The sequence below is a fragment of the Rattus rattus genome, chromosome 6 (genome assembly GCF_011064425.1).
Source record: "Rattus rattus isolate New Zealand chromosome 6, Rrattus_CSIRO_v1, whole genome shotgun sequence".
NCBI classification, from domain to species: domain Eukaryota; kingdom Metazoa; phylum Chordata; class Mammalia; order Rodentia; family Muridae; genus Rattus; species Rattus rattus.
This window is the reverse complement of record NC_046159.1, coordinates 20,965,587-20,987,939: the sequence shown is the minus strand read 5'-3', so window position 1 is coordinate 20,987,939 and position 22,353 is coordinate 20,965,587. Positions and strand designations below refer to the sequence as shown.

Below are 22,353 nucleotides of genomic sequence, written 5' to 3'. Positions count from 1 at the left end.
TTCAGGGACGCACTTCAGGCCTTCACGGCTAAACAATTGGGGGCTAAAGTTTCCTGCAAAACATTCTTTGAAAAGATCCTAGACAGTGCAATATTTTGAACAGCCTAAATGGTAGTAGATTGGAAAAAATCTCCCCTTTACTTGTTTCACAGATGATAAACATGGTTACTACATCTTGGCCTAACTTCTGCGCTGTGCCTTTCATTAGGTTTTGAGGGTGAGGGTGGGGGGAAAGCAATTAAGTCTTTGTCAGGAAAAAAAAAACATTATTTTCCAAATGACAAACAAATGATCTTGAACATCTACTGTGAATGACAGCAGAATGTTCTGAGGTAGTTTCAAGTAGACAGAAAGGAGATGCAGTAACTGTGGAGAAGCCATTCATCCGGCAACTTCTCCAATGCTAGTCGCCTGTTTAATGGAGGACTCGCAAGGCTAGCTGCTTTTCCCTTTGAGTCCACCATGATGGGTAATCCTGAGTGTCAACTTCATGGGATTCAGAACCGTCCAGGAGACAATCTCTGCATATGCCTGGGAGGGTGATTCCAGGAAGCTTTCACTGGTAAGCCCTGCTCTGAGTGTGGGCAACGTCCCCCAATACCTTTGCCTCAGGACTATCCTTGAGGTATTTGTGTGGGAGACTCACCCTGGGGCCAGGACTCTCCACATCTTCCTGGAGACATCTCTGCTCCTCACTTGGGACCTGATGATGCTTACCTTCACGGAGGTGAAACTCTGCTTCTTTCTTGCTTTCAAAACTGGGAAGGTTGTCAAACTACGTTTCCTTGCCTTGTTCGTATCCATTTTAGTTCTACAAGAGAAAGAGAGAGAGGAGAGAGAGCAAAGAATAAAGTCAGCTCTGGGCATGGAAGTATATGCCTAAAATACCAGCACTAAAATCTAAAGAAAGATGGTCTCAGGTTCAAGGCTACACTGAGCTACATAATAAGACCCTGTGGTGGTGGTGGTGGTGATGATGGTGGTGTGGTAATGGTGGTGGTGGTGGTGATGGTGGTGAAGGTGGTGGTGGTGATGATGGTGGTGATGATGGTGGTGGTGGTGGTGATGATGGTGGTGGTGGTGGTGAGGATGATGGTGGTGATGATGGTGGTGGTGGTGGTGATGTTGGTGATGATGGTGGTGGTGATGATTGTGGTGATGATGATGGTGGTGGTGATGATGGTGGTGATGATGGTGGTGGTGATGATGGTGGTGATGATGGTACAATAGTAAAGTGACAATGTGGATAAAATATAAATAAAGGTCAACATATGTGGGAATGAATGAAAGCAAAGGAGCTTAGAGAAAAGCAGGGGCCAGCCTACAGCCTAAAGCAGAGAAGAGATGTTCTGCTTCTCTTGCATCCCTTCTTGGGTTCAGGAAAGACAGGACTACAGAAGGAGAGCCAAGGAGCCAAGGAGCCAACGAGCAGGAGGGTAAAGTTAGGTGGCTACAGTTACAACAGCCAGCCTGGAGTCCATTTTCCCAGCTGCCTCATTCTCTTACACACAGTATGGCTACGTCATACACACAGTGGGGCTACTGATTTCACATCTACAGAAAAAAAGAGCTAGAACTGATATCCTCTCGTCATTTTTGGTGCCTTTCTCATTCAGAGCACAATTCCATGAAAAATTAACTTGTTGCAAGATGAGAAAAAATTCCTATATGGTTATGGAATCTAAACAGAGTTGTGGAAGGCAGGTCTTAGGGGACCCTCAGGACATTTTTAGTTTTCGTTAGTTGTGGAGTACTGTGGAGTTCTGCTTTGTCCCATGAAGTCCCTCTGCAGCCTCCAGCTCTGGTCAGAACAAACGGAATTTGAAAAGTCCAAGAAACAGGGTCAGCATGAGATTCAGGGGAAAGTCATTATAGTTTTAGCTTTTGCAGACCTTATAACCAATCAGTAACGGCAACACCAGGATTTTCCAGTTATTCACAAAACTGAAGCCAAGTCAGGCAAATAAATGGGAAGGCACATTTACTGAGGAATTAAATATTTAAAAAAGAAATGAGATCTTCCTTTCACTCTATCCAGTGGGAAGTTAAAAATATGACACATATGCTTTCTGAAACATGATAGTGTAAAACGAGGTGGGACTCACTGTGCCCTTGGCAAGCAGAGTAAAACAAGCCAATCAGAGGAGGGCATTAACAAAACAAAACAAAACCAACCAACAAACAAAAGCACAAACCTGCCCCCCAGGAGGACACATGGAGGAGTGACAAGAATTTCTTTAAAGGTATGCTGGCTTTGCTGAGCATGATGGTGGACATACATACCTGTTACCCCAGCACTTGAGAGGCTAGGGTAGGAAGATGGCAAGTTTGAGGCCAGTCTTGACTACGGGGTGGTACCCTCTTTCAGAAAAAAGGGATTAGGGGTCTCTTCAAGTAAACTCAGAGTCAAGTCATTCTCTTCAGTATCTCAAGCAGCTGGGATAACAGGATCATGCCATTGTTTCTAGCTACAGGACACACACACACACACACACACACACACACACACACACACACACACGGGGGGAGACAGACAGACAGGCAGACAGACAGAAAGACAGAGTGTGTGCACATAATGGTGGTGAAAGTCATCAAAAATAATTTACTTCTCTCTTATGGTTAGTTCTCCCCTTCCTTCTAAATTTTGTAGACTCGTTTGCCGAGGGAGTTCTGATAACCTAGTCACCATCTCTGTCCCTAAGGCAAACTCATGGCACAGCAGAGGAGACAGGATAAACGAAGTCAGGAGTGTGTGCAGTCGCACTGACCACTCTCTCTGCTGTGAAGCTGAGGCAGCCTTCCAGAAAACACAGTAGAGCGTCCTTGAAGAATGAGCGTACAGGTCAGAGTCAAGGGCAGATGGGCAAGGAAAGGAAAGAGAATATGAAGCCGCATTTGCTGGCTTGTCCAGGAAATGCAAGTAGCCCTGAGACGTTCTGAAGGACTATATACATGAAGGGTCACATATCCCAGGTTAGGCTGTGGCCTGTGGGGTTGGTCTTTCTACATCTGGACTGACATGATGCCTCCGTGTTTTAGGGCCATCTCATGGCAATGGCCGTGGAGCTCAGCTTGGAGCGACTTGGTTTGGAAGGCATTCTATGAACCTCTTGGCAGATAGAGAGGGACTCAGTCAAGGCAGGGACAGAGTAGCATTTGGACTAGGGAATAAACCGAGAGATGGCCTTCTGGTTAGAGAGCATTGATCAGCTCCCAATGCCGGGGAGAAAGGAAAGCTTTTCCTGTCAGAGCTCTGTACCACATCCTCTTTTGTCTACTTCACAAAGACAGTGAGTGCTGTAAAGGACATTGTCCACACAGTCGGGGCTCTTGCCTCCGTTCCCCCTCTCTGGCAGCTGAAGGTAAAGAGTCAGACCAAGGCCTGCAGATGATGCTGAAGGACCTTGCAGTCTCATCTGCATGCTGCCGACACTCCCATGAGCCACTTGGTCTTCTCTGTACTCCATTCCCTCCTGTGTAAAATGCTGAGCCAAGACCAGATGGCCTCTCAAGGCTCTTCCAGTAATTTAAAATCTAAACCTATACAACACTGTCAGACAGAACATACACACAGGCACACACACACACACACACACACACACACACACACACACTGTGCTGTCAGTTATTCCTAGCTTGTTTTCTTTGGATGATTCTGTGATTGTCACAAACTCTGTGTTTCCATTTACACATTACCTGGCTTGTAATTGCAATCAGAACTTGGCAAATGGTTTTTTTTTTTTTTTCCAGTCTTTAAGACTATGTGGTGAGGGCCAGGGTTGTGTAGCTCAATGGTAGGGCACGTTGCAAGCTCCTGGGGTCTACTGAAGCACAGTGCACAAGAGGTGCATTGTGCTTCATAGGAAATGGATTGAAATGACCTAATAATTTATGTTTAACGAATTAAAATTAACTGCATTTTAGAAATAAAATGACTTCTTAAATTACAGTTTATTACAGGACTGACTGAAGACAATCAGCTTAGCTTAGAGCTGCAGGGATGATCCCTTGGAAAATGAACCTAAAATGCAGATTCACACCTTAGGAGGATGCTCTGCCCTCCTAAGCCACTCTCTCTTCCTGGATTTAGCAGCACTTTCCAAAGTGAACTCACTTTGTCACAGCTTTCGCGTCGCTTAGTTGTCCCAGAAGCCTGCTTAAGTTTTTGTCTCATCTCGATCCTGAGTCTGGTGGAACTGTGGGCGACGGGCTGCTCTGGATTGTTTCAGTTCCTCTCTATTGAAAACTCTGAATACATTCGCCGGAAGAGGAGAAAGCTGAGACGGCTTACATTAATTCGTCAAAGAACTTCGGGCCTCAACCAAGCCCTGACAACTGTACTCAGTATGAAGGAAGAAAGACAAGGAAATGGGCCCCTTGTTCTCAGGAAGTTTGGAATCTGGGAGCCACGGGGTTTTCAGCATTACTGTTATTAAAGCTGTGTTGTGTGGTATTTTAAACACGTGCATTTGTGCATAAAAGACACTAACGTCCCAAAGGAAAATATGCCTCTTGAGGTTACCTGTTGTGACTTTGTTATTTTTACTACAGTCGACAGTGCTGTCCTTGGGGCTGTCCTTGGGACAGATGTGGTGGTAGCATTTAGAGCTGGAGTGACCTGTTTAGTGTACTTATGTGACAAAGCAAATTCAACCTCCCCAGTCCTTCTACATGAGTTCCTGAATCCTTCATGGTTCAGTGACGTAAGGGCTGGAGGTTTGGGAATCCTCGTGTCCACGCCTTCACCTAGCTGAGGGGTCTCCCTGATACTTACCTGTCAGTGCTGGAGTGTTCCTGAGACAGTGAAGGTTTTCCCCGACAGCCCACCTTATACTCAGATGTTAATTTACATTTGGTAGGTGCTTGTCAAATTTTTGTCGGGAGGGTAATGATATTACACAAGATATTCTTTCCACTGTTCCTTGCTGTCTTCGGAAAAGCACAAAGAACAGATCTATCCTCCTTTCTCTTCAAGAATTCTTGAGTTTTCAGAACATAGAAAAACTTGTTTTTCTCCCCTGTACTTGCTTCACCCCCAGCACCCTGTGGGGTTTTGCTCAAACTTTTCCTTCTACCATAGAGCACCCATCCCACAGGCATGGTGGGTCGATATTGAACTGTCCTTATTTCACTCTATTTTCACATTGTCAGAGATCTCTCCTAAAATGGCCATTGTTCCCAGGAGTATAGTGTTCCTGCCACTGCTAGGTCAGGCAGTGTGTTTGTTACATTTCTGATGGCCCTGGTGGCTTGATGGATACAGCCTTTAACTAGCCTTTTCTCCTTTTTAGATGGGTGCTAGGGTCAGCTAAAACCACAGTTCACTGTCTTAGGATCCTCCACATTTGAGAAGCAAGCACTTTAACTCGCGTGTAGCAATTTGGAGTTGGAGAGGGCAGAGTAGTTGACATATTGCCAGATATACCTTCCGGTTCCCATCTCTTGGGTAAAGAAGGATTAGATCCCAGAACCAGAATCTCACTCTGTAGCCCAAACTGGCCCAACATTTGCTATGTTGCAGTGTTGACCAGGCTGGCCTCAAACTTAACAGTCTCTTGATTCAGAGATTACAGGTACAGGACGACTTGGAAGATTGTTTAGAATTCGTCCACCTCCATCTCACCCCTCAAGCAAAATGAAGGACATTCTCATGAGATGTTCCCCAGTTTTAAATCTTCCATCCAAAGTGTGAGTTAAGACTGGGGAAGCTGGTGGGTTTTTTTTTTTTTTTTGGGTTTTTTTAAAGAAAATGTATGAAAGAACAATGTTTCCTGAGCCCCACCTGGCCTGGATATTTCAGACAGTGAATGTTCAGAGAGTAGGTAGCCGCCACCTTAAAAAGAAACAATGTTGCTAAGTATTGGAGCTTATCCTGCGGTGCAAGCAAGTGAGGAAAGTATCTAGGCTTGTGGTCCATACCCAACTTGGTACACTCTGCGTCAAAGGGCTGAGCTGTGTCTGTGTCTCTGTGGTGTGTGTGTGTGTGTGTGTGTGTGTGTGTGTGTGTGTGCGTGTGTGTGTGAGAGAGAGAGAGAGAGAGAGAGAGAGAGAGAGAGAGAGAGAGAGAGAGAGAGAGAGAGGAAATACCACGTGCAGTGACAGTATGAGAAGAATCAGCTACATGCCCCAAATTGCTGGAGTCAGGACCACTTCCCGCCCGGCTTTCAACACTCAGCGAGACCCCTAACACAGTGTTCCACTAGTAGGAGAGTCAGGATGCTCATGAATGGCAGCTGGCAAGACCTAAACCTCTTCTCCTTCGCGCACCCGGCCCATCCCTCGCTCTTACTTCCCTTCTCCCTTTCCACTTGCCCCATGAGGACCCAGCCCTAGATGGCTCAGGGTTTGCGCCCCCATCATAAGCCTCTTCTAGGCGCTTACTCTGTCCAGGTGAGGGCAGGAAGTGGGAGGAGCTGCATCCGGCTGTCACAGACAGGGATCGCTGCAGGGGTTTAGGACTTACCCTCAACTAGGCGCAGAGGGGCCACACCCTCCTAGCGTTGCTGTAGAAACCGCTCAGGCCCTTTTTGTGACTCCGAGGTGAATAGGCTTAATCCAGGCAAGGCCCAAACCATCTTTCACATAGGCCAAAAGAATACATCTCCCCTCGACCTCCTCATTTTCTCTCTTTCCAATACGTGGATCACCCAAGGTATGAGTGAAATTCCAGGACCCTGAGATTGAAGTGGGCTGGAAGGGCCAAACTGGAAAATTGCCAAGCCCTTTCAAAAACAGTATGTAGAAGTAGATAAAAGCCCTGGATAAAATTTCCTTATGAGATGTACACTTCATACAGTACTGAGTTTTAGAAAGAAGCACATGGAATTATGAGTGATGATGGTGGCTTGTCCTGAAGGACTCTGATACAAGGAAGGGACTCACTGAAAAGAAGCCAAGTAGAATTTCGTGTTCAAGTCCTTAGCCATTTAGCCAAGTGAGTGCCTAAAGCAATGTGTAAAGGACAGACTGGACTGTGTTTGTGTGGGCTGTAAGCAGGAGGTTGTTTATGCTGACTTAATGTTTGTTTGTTTGTTTGGGGCAAGTTTCACAACATAGCCCTGGTTGGCTCCAGGGCTACATAGACCAAGCTGGCCTTGAATTAGTAGAGAAGTGTCGTCCTTCGCTAGGATTAAAGGTGTGTGCTTTTATTTTGGGAATGCAGTGTCAGAAACTTCATGGATGGATACACAAGGGGGTGAAGAGTAGAGGCAAGGGCACCCGTCCACCAGAACCACCAACAGACTAAAGCACAGGATGATATGTGGCAAGTGTGTGTAACACAGGAAAGCTACCCTGAGCCGAGGAGTAAACAGTTCTCAGGGTATGATGGCTGGGGTAGGTAAGATTGGCTGAGGAAAAGGTAAGACCCGGGATGCAACTGGTGGTTATCAATGCTTGCAGCTAGGCCATCTTAACACACTTGGAGGCAAATTCTTATTGCGTCCGAGTATTACATATGTATATGCACCACTGGAATGCAGGAGGCCGTGGAGTCCAGAGGGCGTTAGATCTGCTCAATTGGAGATACAGGCAGTTTTAAGCCGCCTGATGTAGGTGCTGGAAAACAAATCTGAGTCCGCTGCAAGTGCCTTTAAGTACTAAGCCATCTCTCCAGCCTCTGAGGGAACCTTTTAAAAAAAAATTATTACATTTAAGTACACTGTAGCTGTCTTCAGACACACCAGAAGAGGGCATCAGGTCTCATTACAGATGGTTGTGAGCCACCATATGGTTGCTAGGATTTGAACTCAGGACCTCTGGAAGAACAGTCAGCGCTCTTAACCACTGAGCCATCTCTCAAGCCCCCCACCTCCCGGAACTTTTAAATACAAAGAAATAATGTGAATCATAAGAAAAGCCAAGTCCCTACAGTACATATTTAATATCAGTAACAACAGTTATTGCTCAAAGCATACAAATTAACTCAAAACCAGGTGACTAGGTGAGTGTGGCAAACCCCACCACCACTAGGGAGGCTGTGGCAGGATTTTGAGTTCAAGGACAGCCTGGGTTACATAGGAAGCCCTGTCTCAGAAAATGAGAACCCAAATCACACAGACCACGGAAGATTGGGGTTTTAAGGAGCAGGTGAGGTGGAGAATGAGAGGGTAAGCAAACATACATTAAGATGAACAGGTGCCAGAGAAATGCACATGTAAAACTGCTTGTTCTGCACATGTGTTCTCACGGTGCACGGATGTTCACAGCCGAGAACTAGGGAGGCACTGCACAGTTTATGGTAAACCATTAATTTTTTTTTATTAAAAAGTGATCAGGAACACCATAAGTGATATTCTCACCATAAAAATAATTATTTTTATTGACAATAAATCTAAGCTTCTTGAGAAATTGCATCAGCTGATGACAGGGGTGCCAAGTTGACAGTCTTTCAACCTTGGGCTTTATCTAAGGTGGAGACAACACTTCCCCTTGCTTATGCTGACACAGAAGACTCACATTAGCAAACAGACACACGGAGACGCATGGTATCAGTGAGCGCATTTTAACCTTCCACTCTTATTAAAGGTTCTGACATTGGAAGTTCATGCAGTGTTATGAGATCAGCTGCACGCTAACCACCTGTCCCCATGGAGGGACACATGCTGCAGTACAGTCGACATTTTAATATGTACAAAAAGCAGAACTCTTACTAAAAAAGACCTGGATAAAGAGCAAGCTTCTCACAAAGCTACAGAAATGTAGCATGGGAAAGATTTCAGAAACGCCTCCTGAAGGAACCCAGGATGCCCTCTTGCCAGACAGAGTTGGGGGACATGTGATTGCTGATGTGCCGCAAAGCCCGAGTGACAGTGACTTATGAAACATAAGAAAACACAACACACTCTTCACTCTTCAGGAATGGCACAAGGAGAGGCCCCAGAATCTTTGCTGAAGGGCAGAAGGCTTTGATGAGACCAGAATCACACAGAGCTCCTTCATGTGACCCATTAAAGGTTCTTTTATGTGGACGCTGAATATGACAACCCGCTCTGCAGTCCCAAGGGTCTCAGAGGTCCTTTCCTGCTACCGTACTTGGCTGCTTGTGGCACTTGGATGCAAACTCTTAACTGGTGCTAATCGGGAGAGGCCCAGACGCAGGCTCTGACTCGGGGACTTGGCGGGGGTTCCTGCCCATGAGCTGCTGCTAGAGTTTCTGCTCCCAGAGGCGGCTGCAGGAGAACACAAAGGCAAACAGTTAGGTCCAGCTCTACAGAGCCATCACGAGCTGCAACAGATCAGAAGAAAGACCCACACTGACAAATAGGAAGAGCACAGGCAGGCAGAGCATCCTGATCTGAAACCCCCAACTCCAACGCCTTCAAAGTCTTCAGCTTTTCTGGCTGTGGAGCAAAACATATGTATGAAAACAAAGACAAGGCATTTGTGTTACATGCTTTAGTGCTCCAGTGTGCCCAGGCCTGAGTGCTCTGTTAAACTGAGGCAGTCAGCAGGTCTTAGCGCCAAAACTCGTTGCCAGAAAAACCAACCCAACCCAACCCAACCCAACCCAACCCAACCCAACCCAACCCAACCCAACCCAACCCAATTATTAAAACTCTTGACTCTGACAGTCAGGGCTGTGTTCACAGATTTTTGAAGAATGTCTCCATTTACTGAAGTTTTCTTTACAGCAATGAGAACAAGTCATGCACACCCTGATGCCTGATCAGGAAATGGCAGGACATTTGAAACAACATGGGACCTGCTCACCCATAGCTCCTGTGACTAGGAAAGAGGTACCAATGGCAGCCTCTTAAGCTGGTGGCCTTGCTAGCAAGTTACTGTACCTGGGGGGACCCACTTGGGCCTCTTGCTTTCTGCTGAAGGGCTGCATATTTTTGCTGGTTTCCTAGTGGCCTCGGAAGGAAGACCAACCGCCTGGGGTAAGGCTGGAGATCCTGACTTGATGGCAGCTGGAGCTGGGTCTGCTGAAGTCACTTATGTGAAACACAAAAACAATGTCATACGGGAAGATAATGTTCAAGTCTAAAACGATACGGGAGCAGAGAGGTGAATGTACTCTGACAGCTATTGTCAGAGCCCAGATTAGAATTGACTTCAAAGGTCATACTTATAGCCATTTTACAAATAATGCCTCTTCTGTATGTGTCAGGGATACTCCTGTAGAGGGCTCTAGGGTTATAAAGAACACGTGATGTGGGCATCTTGTTCTCCAGAAACTTACTGTCCTACACTTCTCTTTAGTGGGAAGTGAAGATCTGTGTCTACTGCAATGTGCTGAGACTCCAGGAATGCACAGTAGGAAGGGACCTTGTAATCTTGGGCATGTTTGGGAGGTGTAGAGAGAGGACCATGGCTGAGCCAAATCCTGGCTGAGGGGAAAGATGAGGGGAGGTTTTCCTGGCATAGAGGGTAGAGCATACAATGCCAGAATGCAAGCTCCTGTCCTGTTTATATGGATGGAGCAGGGCTGTGAGGAGAGGAAGGGGAGGAGGATGAGCAAGGCACTACCATGCTCTCACAGGCCATGGAAATGAGTCTGGCTGTCACAGATCTATTTTCTCAGGAGTGACTACTATGCTAAAAACTTCTCTCTTGGTCATGGTGATAAGACACCTGCCAGAAGGCTGAGACGGGAAGATTAAGAAAGTAAGGCCAAAGGGGTTGGGGATTTAGCTCAGTGGCAGAGAAGGCCCTGGGTTCGGTCCCTAGCTCCGGAAAAAAAAAAAAAAAAAAAAGAGAGAGAGAGAGAAAGGCCAAAAAAGTGATTATAAATAAATAAAATAAATTTTGTTAATAAAAGTTGCATTTTATGATAATCTATTATATAATACAAATGTAGAAACAGCTAACTTTTGAACATAAGAAACAGGTGGCCCATTTCTAAGACTCTCACTGTATGTTTCAACTGGGTCCTCAAAACAGAGATTAGGTCATGAAAGGAAGCAAGGACTTAAGCTCACCCCGGCCTCACCGTTTAAATATCCAGACAGCATGGTCCAGCCTCTAAATGGGACAACCTGGGATTAAACTCTGGGCCTTCAATGATGTATAAAAATTCCAGCGTATCTTGAGACAATCTGAAGTGTTCTAATGCAGGTGCAGGGGTTTGAGGAAGGCTACATGCTAACAGGGGTGGAGGGTCCATACTCAGTGTTCTTATGGCTACCAGGGCTCAGCATTCTTAGCTTTTGTCCCTAGCCACAATTCCTTTTAACTAGACATGTGCATTAGCAAAATGTTAGTGGGCACAGGCGACGATCTGGAAACCCGACAGACCCGACTCGACCCTGTAGAACAATGGGTTTGAGAGCAGGCTCACCTGATGCCTCCTCACGTTTGGGTTTTGATTTCCTTTCCTTCTTTTCTGCTTTGGGTTTCTTCTGCACTGGTTTCTTCTTTGTTTCTTTACCTCTTCTCACACCAAAGTCTTCATCACTTTCCTCACTCTCATCAAAATCAGGATCACTTTCTGAATCTTCACCTAAAACAGAGAATTACACATTCTTTCTTGGTTTTAAAACAAAACATGAGACTTCTGTTATGTCATCTGCCATGGCCCCATGGTCACTCAACACACTAAGAATGTCTTACCTCCGTGAAAGCATAGTGCTTGACCTCAAACGTCAGCTCTCCTGACCTAACACCTCCCGTTTCATCCCAGCAGCCCTTTAAACCTCCACACTTCCTTCTCCTTTGTGGGGCTTTACTTTCTAGTCCTAGAGCTCAAACCACGGAATCCACACTTGCTGGACAAGTTCCGCTGGGCTGCCTGAGGCCCTTCAGTTTATATACCATCGCTTTAAAAACGTTACATAGGTGTTCCCTCCTGTGACACACTCATCAGAATTTGAGTTGTTTCTCTCATGACTGCTCCCTAGCGCCTAGACTATGACATACACCATAAGCATCAAATATCTGTCCAGTGAGTGAGTACATCTGTTATTTGCTGATAGCATGTCAAAATCTAAAACACTGTGTCTGATTGGTGTTAATGTACAGACTTACTCTTTTAAATTTTTAACACATTACAATTCAGTCATATTTTCCCTTTGCCCTAATTTCTATTAAGTCTGAAAACAACTGATAATAAAATAGTCTCATATTACTTTCAACTCAAAATACTTCATACATTTCTACTAGTTATAAAAAAAGCTGAAACCTGTTGGAACAGGTCAAGGGTTGGTCCATGGCTAGTGACAGCCCAGCTTGCCGCTTCTGTCTCTTTCCTAAGTCTCACTGACTGGTTCTCGAATGTGCTAGTCTGTCTCAATGCTCACACCTTTCTCTCGGTCAGAAACGTGACTTCATTCTTTTGGTTTTTCTAATGCTGTTTGTCCAGATTTGGCTTAAAGGTTACCCCTAGACAGTTTCTCTCGATGTGGCCAAGCTCAATTTAACTGTTCTATGAGTTCTCCAGTTTACAAACTTCCAAGGCTCAATACAGTGCTTTGTGTCCACCCTGCTCTCCACGCAGTTTTTCCTGAGTTCCCGCAGAGTAACCCGAAGCAGGATGCAGCTCACCAGTCGCACTGTCCGGCTCAGTGCCGTCAGCACTGCTGCCACTGCTGCCTTCTGAGAGCTTCCTCCTCTGCTGGGCCCTGGCTTTAGATGTTGTTCTCCTCTCTCCTTCAACATCTCTGACGTCCCCCTCCTCTGTGATCTTGTTCAAATCTGGAGACACGAACACCAGTGAGAACTCCGGGCAGACTCCATGACCTCTGCTGCCCTCCTCTGCTCCCAGTAACACACACCAGCCACGGGCCATGCCAGGACAAAGTCTCCCGGGAACAGACTCTGGTTTTAAGGGTAAGTCTGAGACCTTAATGAGTCATAGCCAAAGAACTTTCCAGATGCAGCCCTTTCTTATGTGGCCACCGACTGTGGAATGAAGGGTCTGAGTAGTAATGACTGTCTAGTAGATCTGCAGTCAGAGAGAACCAGACTAAAGCATAAAGAAACAAGGGCCAGGATGGGAGACCGCTCTAGTATGGGTGTAAGAACTTAGACAAGTTAGAAAAATAGCACTGTGAGTGAAAAGAACCGTCATTAATATCGAAACTTACCTACATCGTCACTGGCTACACTGCAGTTAGAGACGCGAGGAGGTTTATCTGTCTTTTCCGTTTTCCTTTTGCTGTGTGTGTCAGTGCCTAACACAGGAAGAAAAGAACCTCAGACGCATCCCAACCAGTCATTGTCTAAAAAGCAGGAAGATGATGCCTGAAACACGCTAACACATATTAACACATAGACGGGAACAAACCACCTCAAAGTCATACCTGCCCAGAGGTTTACCTGGAGGAGCCAGCACACTGTGAGTGCGAGCTCTACAATGACTCAGGTTCACAGTCAGCCGCCATCTGTAAACCTGCTCATCGTCTCTAGATCTAATTCCTGGTCTATCATATGAAGATAATAAATAAATAAGTAATATCACCCTGTGTGGACGAATCCACAGCCATGCTGACTTAAGCTCTGTAGTGGCCGGACTGTCCCTGTAAGCTCACACGAGCACTTTTGGGATGTGGAGCCCTGCTGAAGGCAGTAACTCACTGGAGGCTGAAGAGGTTAGGCTCAGTCCCCTCTAGTCAGCTCTTTGTCCTCCTTGAATGTGAATAGAAATGTGATCAGCCAGCTTTCTGCTCCTGCACCTACCGCCATGGTCCCCACCTTCACAGACTCTCTGGAACCACAAGACAAAATAAACTGTCTTCTATAAATTGCCCTTGGTTATGGTATTTTATTACAGCAACTAATGTAAACGCTTTCCAGTCATTACAACCTAAAAATGATACAGTGCTAGAATATTCGTACTGTAGGTGGGCAGCCTTGGATTTCAGCCCTAGCACTCACTATAAAACAAAACACAACCAATTCCAAGTATTTAGGAGACTTAAATAATGATATTGACAACATTAAGTCCCTGTATAATGAAGAGCATTACTCAGTGAGAAGTACCAATTCCAAGGAAAATTCCTGCTCTAGGTTTCCATGTCTTCTGTGATGAATTCTAGTCCCTTAATTTTAGATATAGCACATAACAACACTCTTAAAATGTCTGATTCCTGGTTAATAGCCTTCCTAATCATAATGGTTTATTTTTAGAGATAAAAGTAACTTAAAAAAATCAAAAGCTACACCCATTCTGTCACACATACAAAGTTACAGAAAAAACAAAATCACAGAGAAACTTAGAAGTCACAGTCTCACTCTGAAGTCTGAGCTTCCAGAAAGGCTCTGTTGTTTGTTTCTTTATGAGACAGGATCTTACTGTGTGGCCCTGACTACCCTGGAACTCACTCTGTAGACCAGGCTGGCCTCAAAGTCAGAGATCCACCTGCATCTGCCTCCCAAGTGTTGGGGATTAAAGGCCGGCACCACCAGGCCTGGCTAGCACCTCCAGTATCTCACAAATTATTCCTATTAGGACACGTTCAAGAAACCTGGATTTAAAGGGAAAGGAAGTGAACTGTTAGGACTATACAGATCACTTCATCAAGACTGGACTCTTACCGCACAGCAGCAGCATGCTGTCAAGCAGTCTGCCGCACAGGGCAAATCCTAGGCTCCTTTAGGAATGAAGCAAAGAAACGTATGTGTGGGACACTGACACAGTCGAATAAAGAATTGAATCCAGGGTGACTGCCGCCAAGTGCTCTTTTTATAGATTAAGCTGTGTTCCTTCCTCTGTGAGGGCCTACCTTACAAATGATCACAAACAGTAAGACACGTTTGCAGATAAACACACAGAGAATAGACTTACTTCTCTCTTCAGGCTTCTTCACTTGGTTGGTGAGTGTTGGAAGTTCCTTCACAGATAAAGCCAGGGCAACTTCTAGGCCTCTCTGGAAGACCTTGTCATCTAAAGCCATCCTGAAATAGATGTGTGAATAACAATGGGGTGTTACGTACAATTAGTGCAGCAATACCAGTAACTCTAAAGAGCAAACTTTCAGACTTCCTGCATTAGTGCCTAAGAGCAGCTTCCTTCCAAAAAGTCCCCAAAGCATCCTTAACGAGTGAGACCCCTAAAGTTCAGGGGGGTCGTGTTATATGTGTAAGTGTGGGAGGAGAAGCCTGCATTGCTGCTGGCTATGCCAGTAGCTCTCCTTTCTCTTTACTCTCAGCTCGGCCTGATGAAGCTCTGGTTTAACCTAAGACAGACTCCATTCAAACATCACTCCCACCCAGAGATCTCTCAGTCTTATCCATTGCGGTGGCAGATATAACTCTTAAAATAAATGTATTTTTAGCACCGTTCCTCTCAATTTAGATTTTAACAAATATTTCAATACATGCTGTGTAAAGACACCATTCTGGTTGGAATACTAAAAGTATCCTCAAGGAGTCTTCAAGGTGAATCAGGTAGGGAGGTGGGGAAATAAGTCATCCCAACAATTAACCCATAAAAACCAGACTGTAATGCCTTCCTGCTCAAGCGGACCAATAGTTGTAATTATTATAAGAGGACAACCTCAAAGACAGATGAGGTAAAATTACACAAGGCAAGGAAACTGATGTATCTTGAAGAACTTATTTTTTAAGCAACTTTTACTGGTAGGGATAAATATGGTCTTAATTCTATACATGTATAAAATTGTCAAAAAGTTTTATTGAGATATAATTCATGTATTATAAAATAGTTTCCTACTTCCTCTCCTCCTTGAGATAGGGCATCATGTACCTAAATGTCTTCAAATCTCACCTCACATGCAGCAAAGGGTAACTTTCCACTTTGAGTGTTCCAGAATTCTTCAACAGAAGGCAAATACTCCACCACTGAAGCCACATCCATGGCCCCACAAAACCCACCCTTTTAGATACATCAGCAGCTTTCAGTATCTCCAGAGTATCTTAGCACCATTACTGTCTAGTTTAGAACACTTTCTTAGCCATATCCACCAGCAGTCATTCCTGATTGTCCTTGCTTGCTGGGTTGTGTCAACTTGACCATGCTATAGTCATTTTGGGAGAGGGAACCTCAATTGAGACAATGCTCCCAACAGATTGACCTGTAAGCCTGTGATGCATCTTCATGATAGAAGTGGGAGGGCCAGCTCACTGTGGGAGGTGTCATTCCTGGGCTGGTGATTCTGGGTGTTTTTTTATGAAAGCAGATCGAGCAACTCATGAAGGGCAAGCCGATAAGCAGCATTCCTCCATGATCTCGGTATCAGCTCCTGCCTTTAGGTTCTTATCCTAACTTCTTTCAGTGATGGACCATGTTGTGTAACTGTAAACTGAAATCCGTTCCTCCCCATGTTGCTTATGGCCATGGTGTTTGTCATGGCAATAGAAACCCTAACTAGGACATCATCACCCTTCTCTCAGTCCCAAACAGACAGACAGTCATTTTCTGTTTACATGGACTAGTTTACTCTGAACGCTTCATACTAATGGAATATGTGGCTTTGTGTCTGAAAACAGAATAATTTTCCCTAGCTCATTCACATTACAGCATGCATCTGTAGTTCATTTTCAGTCCATGACTGAGAACACATATCCGGTTGCTTTCCTCTTTTTAATACTATCACACTACTATAAACACTGACATGAGGTGGAGGAATTTTCAGTTTCCTTGGGTACTTACTGTCTAAGCCATAGACCTAACAGTCCTGTTTCACATTGTGAAGACTGATAATCTGTTTTCTCGGGTACCTGTGCCATTTCCCAATCCCACCAGCAATGTCTGAAGGTCCCAGTTTTGTCACATTTTCATTAACACTTATTAACATCACATAGTAGTTGAGAAGTGATTTGTGGGTAAAAAGAATCATCATGCCATGGCTTCCTCTTGCATTTCCCTGACAGTGAACCATGCTGGGCACCTTTTTATGTGTTTGCTGATTACTCTTGTACTTTTGGAGAAATTACTATGATATTCTGCACACTGAAATTAGACTGTCAGCTTTTTACTAGAGCGTTAAGTGTTCTTTACACATTTTGGATGCAAGTTACTTAAGTTGTATCTGCAAATCTGTTTCCCACTCATGAGTAGTGCTTATCTTACATTTAAAATCCTATCCATGACATTCGAAAGTAGAAACACACAGGACAGAGCTTGGCATGCTGTTTCTCAGTGCTGACTAACTTTTCTGAGAAGTCCATGGCAGTAGAACGTAATCCATCCCTCCCACCCACATCCTTTCTGGACTATATTGCCTTCCCACTCTTGGTACCAAACAATTGTTCACAAATGTTTAAAATGCCCTTATACTTGCCCTGCCTTTTAACAAAGTGGCTTTGTGAGATCTGAAGCAGCAGAAATAGGAGCAGAGTCAGTAGCATTAGTATTAACGGGTTTGTTTGTTTTTATGTGAATTTATTTTCCAAGCCACAAAGTCAGAAAGTACTTAATGGCCCCTCCCCATGCTCCAGACAGCACTGACTGTCAGCTCAAACCCTCATTTAAACTGAGATTCTAAGCTGTGTATCTTTTAAATGAACCCATCTGATGCCACATGTTATTTTGGGTCTTACCTCTCACCTTTTTTTAGGGGGTTCTGTTGGTAAGACCTCTTCTTTTTGGAGATTCTTCAAGTTAGGTTTTGGCTTATCTTGCTTTAACACTTTTGGCACGGTTTTTGACTTGTTTACAGGTATAGATGCAGAAATAAAATCATCTATTTTTGTATAAATTAAAAGGTAAAATTATTTTTCTTGGCAGCTCAAATTAATTATAGTATATCCACATTCCACATATAATCAAGTTTAATTTCTATACCTTAAAAGTTAATGAAGACAATTTGTCTCTATTTTCTTTCTTCCATCTCAAGATGAACAGTGGCCTGTTTAAGAACATCACCCTACCAAAAACCAATTCACTGAAAACTACAAAGGTGAACTAAGACAGTACATAAATGTCAGCCCTAACAATTAGCTAAAAACCTATAGAACCATTAGGAAATTTGTAAAATTGTGCCTCACTGAGTAGAAGAACATGACCTTTAACTAATCTTCATAGTCTAGCCCAGCATGCTTGCCAAGGCACACTGCTAGTGAAAACCAAATCTAGGCAAACAGGAAGCACCACAACACTGCTGCTTTCCTCAGGTTTTTCTGTCCTATAATCCTCCAAAGTCTTGTGGCTCTTCTAGGAATATTAAAAAAACATGTATACTACACATGAATGTATATTTTCAGGATACATGTATGACTGATCACGTACTTTTAGAAGAATGTGTTAATATATGTTTCTTTCATGCATCCGGGTACAGAAATATACCATAGCTTTCTGCACATTGCACCCTACCCAGGGTCATGAACACAACTGCAATCTGTCAGTACCTGTTACATCCCCGTGACAGCAATGGAAAACAACAACTTATCTGCCAAACTACTTTTTCCTCAAGCTGTAGACACAGTGCAAAACAGACTTCTCTGAACTGAGAACTGCTAAAGTATTTGACTTAAAGGAGAATTTGGTGGTCTGGGAAGGAAATGTAAAACTTCTAGGGTAAGACTATAGCTCAGTGGTAGAGTATTTACAGAGCATGTGTGAGGCCCTGGGTCTGATCCCCAGTAAACAGCCTCCTCCCCAACACACAACCCCAAAATACATAGCAACACACACACATGCAGAAGAAAATTATCTTACTACAAGTGCACTGTAATCTAATGAAATGTTTCTCAAACTTTGATCAAAGTTCTGACAACAAAGACAAACATATGATCAATACAATGACAAAGCTTAAACCTAAGCTTTCAGGGTTTAATTTTTCCATATCTGACTCCGAAGAAATACATTTCTCAATGTATTAAAGAAAAGTAAAAAGCTCTACTTACCATCAGAGTCATTGCCAGAATCCTCAAACTGTGAATAATTGACTGGTTTTTTATTTCTATGACCAAGACAGAAATTTTTCATTACTGTACATATTAATATTTTACCTTCACCTTAAAGTTTTTAACAGTCTTGAAGAAAGGAAAATGTGTTTGGAGTCTCTCAAAAGTACTTCAATCCAAAGCCAAGTATTTGGCATTAACTGAAACGCCAAACCCATACCTAATACACATAATGAGAAGAGAAATTAATTCAGGAAACTCCCAAAGTAAAGAGAAAACAAATATTATCAATTAAACTTTGTATTGTTTAGTGTCAACTGGGTATTTATAAACTGTGTGCCCTTCTTTGCTTACATTATAAAGTACCTGTTCAGTTTTAACCACATTTTAAAAATTCAGTTAGAGCAGAGCTGAGGCTCCATGGTTAAGAGCATGCACTGTTCTTTCAGAGGACATGAATCTGGTTCTCAACACCCATGCCAGGCAGCCCACAACTCCTGTAACTCCAGTTCAGAGGACTAAGAACCCTCTGACTTCCTCAGACATTGCACGCACATGAAACACCCACACAGACACCTAAAAACTCAAACCAAAGCCAAACAAAAAAAACTTTAAAATAAATCCCCCTACAATACCAATGCACACTTTACAATAGTCTGTTCCCAGCATCTTTGTGGGAACTAAGAAGGCAGAGGAAAAGGATGCTCAATGTAGAAAGGTTCATCTCCTTCCTCTGGGAAAGCAATGTAAGGCTGCCCTGTCTTCCCCATGTGCACAAGTTCGTTCATCAGTTGCTGTTCTTTCAGGCAAAAATAGGAGTTCTGTGAAAAAGAGGCTTGTCCACCGTTCAGCTCATGATCCAGACTTGTGTTTCCTTGAGAGAACGCACATTGAAAGGAAAGGTGTTCATGTTCTCTCTCACACGTCAGAGTGTAAGAATTTGACAGCTACATAAACTATGAAAGCATCTTTAGGAATTGTGGGATTGAAAAATAGTAAATAGAACCAAAAGCCTACTAAAAAGATAATATACTCGGGTTGAGTTGTGACAGACATGGATTCTTATCGATTCATTAAACACAAATTACCTACTATATTTTAGAGACTCACTGGGATGAGATATGCAGGAAACCATTACTTTTTAAAAGCTCTTTTAAAACATGTGGATATGAAGGTGTCTGTGTGTGGGTATATGCACACGAGTACAGTATCTGTACTGGGTCCCCCTGAACTGGAAGAGTTGTAAAGTGTCTGAAGTGGTTAGGAACGGGACTTGGGACCTCTGGAAGAGCACCAAGCACTCTTTTAACTATCAAGCCAGCCCATGAATGTTTCTGTTTTTAAAACAAAACAAAACATCCGAGTAGGTGGCAATAGAAACTGCAAGGACTAACCAGCACAGTTCGACGTCACTGCCTCAATTTTTGTTAAGGTTCCAATAGTCCTATCATCACTGTAGTGTAAAGGATAGAAGAGTGAAGACAAGTGGTTTGTAACCAAAGTACAACCAAAGTGAGCCGTAGTGGCTAAAGTCAACTGCTGTGCAACCTTAAACCCAACTCTGATTCCTGGATCCATGAGAAGGTGCAAGGAGAGAAAGGACCCCAAAGTGAGGCTTTTCTCCTTCCTCCTATGTTCCATTGTGGTGTTTATTTTGTTACCCTGCCCCCAACTTCCAATAGAGTAAGCTCCAGCTCTTAGTACAGTACAGGCCTAAGTGAATTCACTAAGTTAATTTCTGTTTGGTTTTGCAGGACTGGGGATTGAACCTGGGACCTCTCATCTGCTAGGCAATCAATCCACCACTGGGCCAGTCTCTGCAATATTCAGTCATTCTACTAAATGGATAGCATCCCAGTTGTGATCACGGAGAGAGGATTCCAACTGTCTAAGGGAAAGCAGAGAAGGACTGGAGTCATGTGACAAGGCACCACGGTTTGAGCTGGATGTTCAGTTAAATGGGTCGCTCTTCTTAGGGATTTGAGGGGCTCAATATAGGCACGACTGCCTTTTCTGTATCGCTGGGCTGTTGTAGTGTTCAACATATGAAGGCCAAATACATGGTCACTCGCGGCCAGGTAAAGCGCGGTTCAATGCTAACCTGCCGTGTCTCTCTGGGGTCGGGAGAGTTAGCGGGCAACAGCTGCAAAAGGAGGCGGAGAGGCGGAAAGCAGGATGCTAGGCGGGCCACTCTGAGCAGCGGGTGGCTCTCACCAGAGACTGGCGACAAGCACACAACCTCGCTGTCCTCTGTCCGACCCTGTCCTCTCCTTAAGCCATGTAGGACAGTGGCCCCCAGCGTCCCCCGTTCTTCCTTCCTGCCCCGCGGGACGTCATCGACTACTCACCTGGTAGGGCGCACCATGGTGCCCTTCCTAGGACAGCAGCGACCTGGAGCTGGAGAGCAGCTGTGGCGGTTTCAATTCCCGCCCAAAACCAGACGTCGGGGTCCACGCCCCGGTAGGCCAGCCCACCAATCATCGCTCGCCTGCCTAAGGCAGCGCCTGCGTACTGAGGAAAGAGCGCCTGCGCGCACACACCTTTGCCAGGGTACGGCGTTCTGGATCCTGTCCGCCCAGACTCAGAGTTTGTTTTGCTACTGCACTTTCGTCACAACAGCGATTTGGTACCAACTCTAAAAATGCAATATAAAAGTAGGAACACGCCTCCAATATTTAGAATAATCAACTTAAAGATGACTGGAATAAAAGAGCTCTTGGATAGGAGTTTTTCTTGGCGCTTGAGCAAAAAGAAACAGACGGGTACCGAATCTGCCGAAGCGAATCTGCTGACTGTACAAAACAAGCTAGAAGTCAGCTGACTTATTGGGCAGTTCTGCGTTGACAGCTCTAAGTGTGCCTTGGTGTTTGAGTGAAGAGGTGAGTTCGATCCCATAGCGAAGAAACCCCTTCAGTATGGAGGACCTAATGACGGTACCTGCTACAGGCTTAAAGAACAGAAGCAAGCTTTATGGGGGCTATCTAAAGTGCTGGAGTGCAGTTTGCCATTGACAGTTCAGTATTTGTGGAGAACTAGACTTGGAGTTTTGCATGCTGCTCTGGCAGGGTGTAGATAGGCACACCCAGAGAATCTGGAGATGTAAACTGGGTTAAGATGAATTTTATCCTGAAATCGGCAGACTACACAAGCAAAGAGTAACATGAAAACGTGATTTTGTTCTGTTACATGTACACAGTGTATTCCGATTACGGTCTCGTTCACCTCATCCGGCACCCCTCGCACCCGTCCCTACTAACTTCCCCATCCCTACTAGTCTCCGCATCTCCACCAGTATCCTTTCCAGATTCATGGCGTTTTTGTTTGTTTATTTGTTTGTTTTTGTGACCCAATATCTTAACCAGAGCAGATGTGTGAGCATTGCAACTACTCGTTGGAGCCTGGTGGGGGCACCCGTGAACACACAACTGAAAAAGAACTTATCTTTCCTGAATCTGCCCATAGGAAACAGTTCCTTATTGACACATGGGTCCTTCTGAGTCTTTCTCTCGCCTCCCTTTGCTATTGATGGGCCTAATCTTATGCAGACATCTGACACTGCAGTGAGTTTATGATTGTAATGGCAGCATCTTGTCAGAAGATGGC

General features: G+C 44.4%; 3 protein-coding genes across 3 annotated transcripts in view; 1 reads left to right on the top strand and 2 right to left on the bottom strand.

The window, feature by feature from the left end:
- Nucleotides 1–6,419, bottom strand: part of Dyrk4 (dual specificity tyrosine phosphorylation regulated kinase 4) — a 40,773-nt gene extending 34,354 nt beyond the window's left edge. The window contains exons 1-2 of the mRNA XM_032907378.1: nucleotides 6,382–6,419; nucleotides 718–811 (exon numbers count right to left, since the gene is read on the bottom strand). Coding sequence (XP_032763269.1) covers nucleotides 718–811; nucleotides 6,382–6,419 — 132 coding nt within the window. The remainder of the gene's footprint in view (nucleotides 1–717; nucleotides 812–6,381) is intronic.
- A 1,819-nt stretch (nucleotides 6,420–8,238) lies between these two features.
- Rad51ap1 (RAD51 associated protein 1) lies at nucleotides 8,239–21,301 on the bottom strand. The gene is made up of 9 exons (XM_032905616.1): nucleotides 21,099–21,301; nucleotides 18,751–18,806; nucleotides 17,453–17,588; nucleotides 14,729–14,838; nucleotides 13,029–13,115; nucleotides 12,487–12,636; nucleotides 11,285–11,446; nucleotides 9,789–9,938; nucleotides 8,239–9,170 (listed from the first exon to the last, which is right to left on the bottom strand). The coding sequence occupies exons 1-9, from the start codon at nucleotides 21,113–21,115 to the stop codon at nucleotides 9,025–9,027; spliced, it is 1,014 nt and encodes a 337-aa protein (XP_032761507.1). The 5' UTR covers nucleotides 21,116–21,301; the 3' UTR covers nucleotides 8,239–9,024.
- A 249-nt stretch (nucleotides 21,302–21,550) lies between these two features.
- The window catches only part of C6H12orf4 (chromosome 6 C12orf4 homolog), a 35,690-nt gene continuing 34,887 nt past the window's right edge, over nucleotides 21,551–22,353 (top strand). The window contains exon 1 of the mRNA XM_032905615.1: nucleotides 21,551–21,629. The gene's annotated coding sequence lies outside the window, so the exon portion shown is untranslated. The remainder of the gene's footprint in view (nucleotides 21,630–22,353) is intronic.

Bases quoted from the DNA above. Each gene is read 5' to 3' on its own strand.
- Rad51ap1 (XM_032905616.1), bottom strand. The intron at 17,589-18,750 runs GTAAGTAGAGCT...ATACAAAAATAG, and splicing joins TTCTGGCAATGACTCTGATG to ATGATTTTATTTCTGCATCT. The intron at 13,116-14,728 runs GTAAGTCTATTC...TTCCTGTGTTAG, and splicing joins GAAGAAGCCTGAAGAGAGAA to GCACTGACACACACAGCAAA.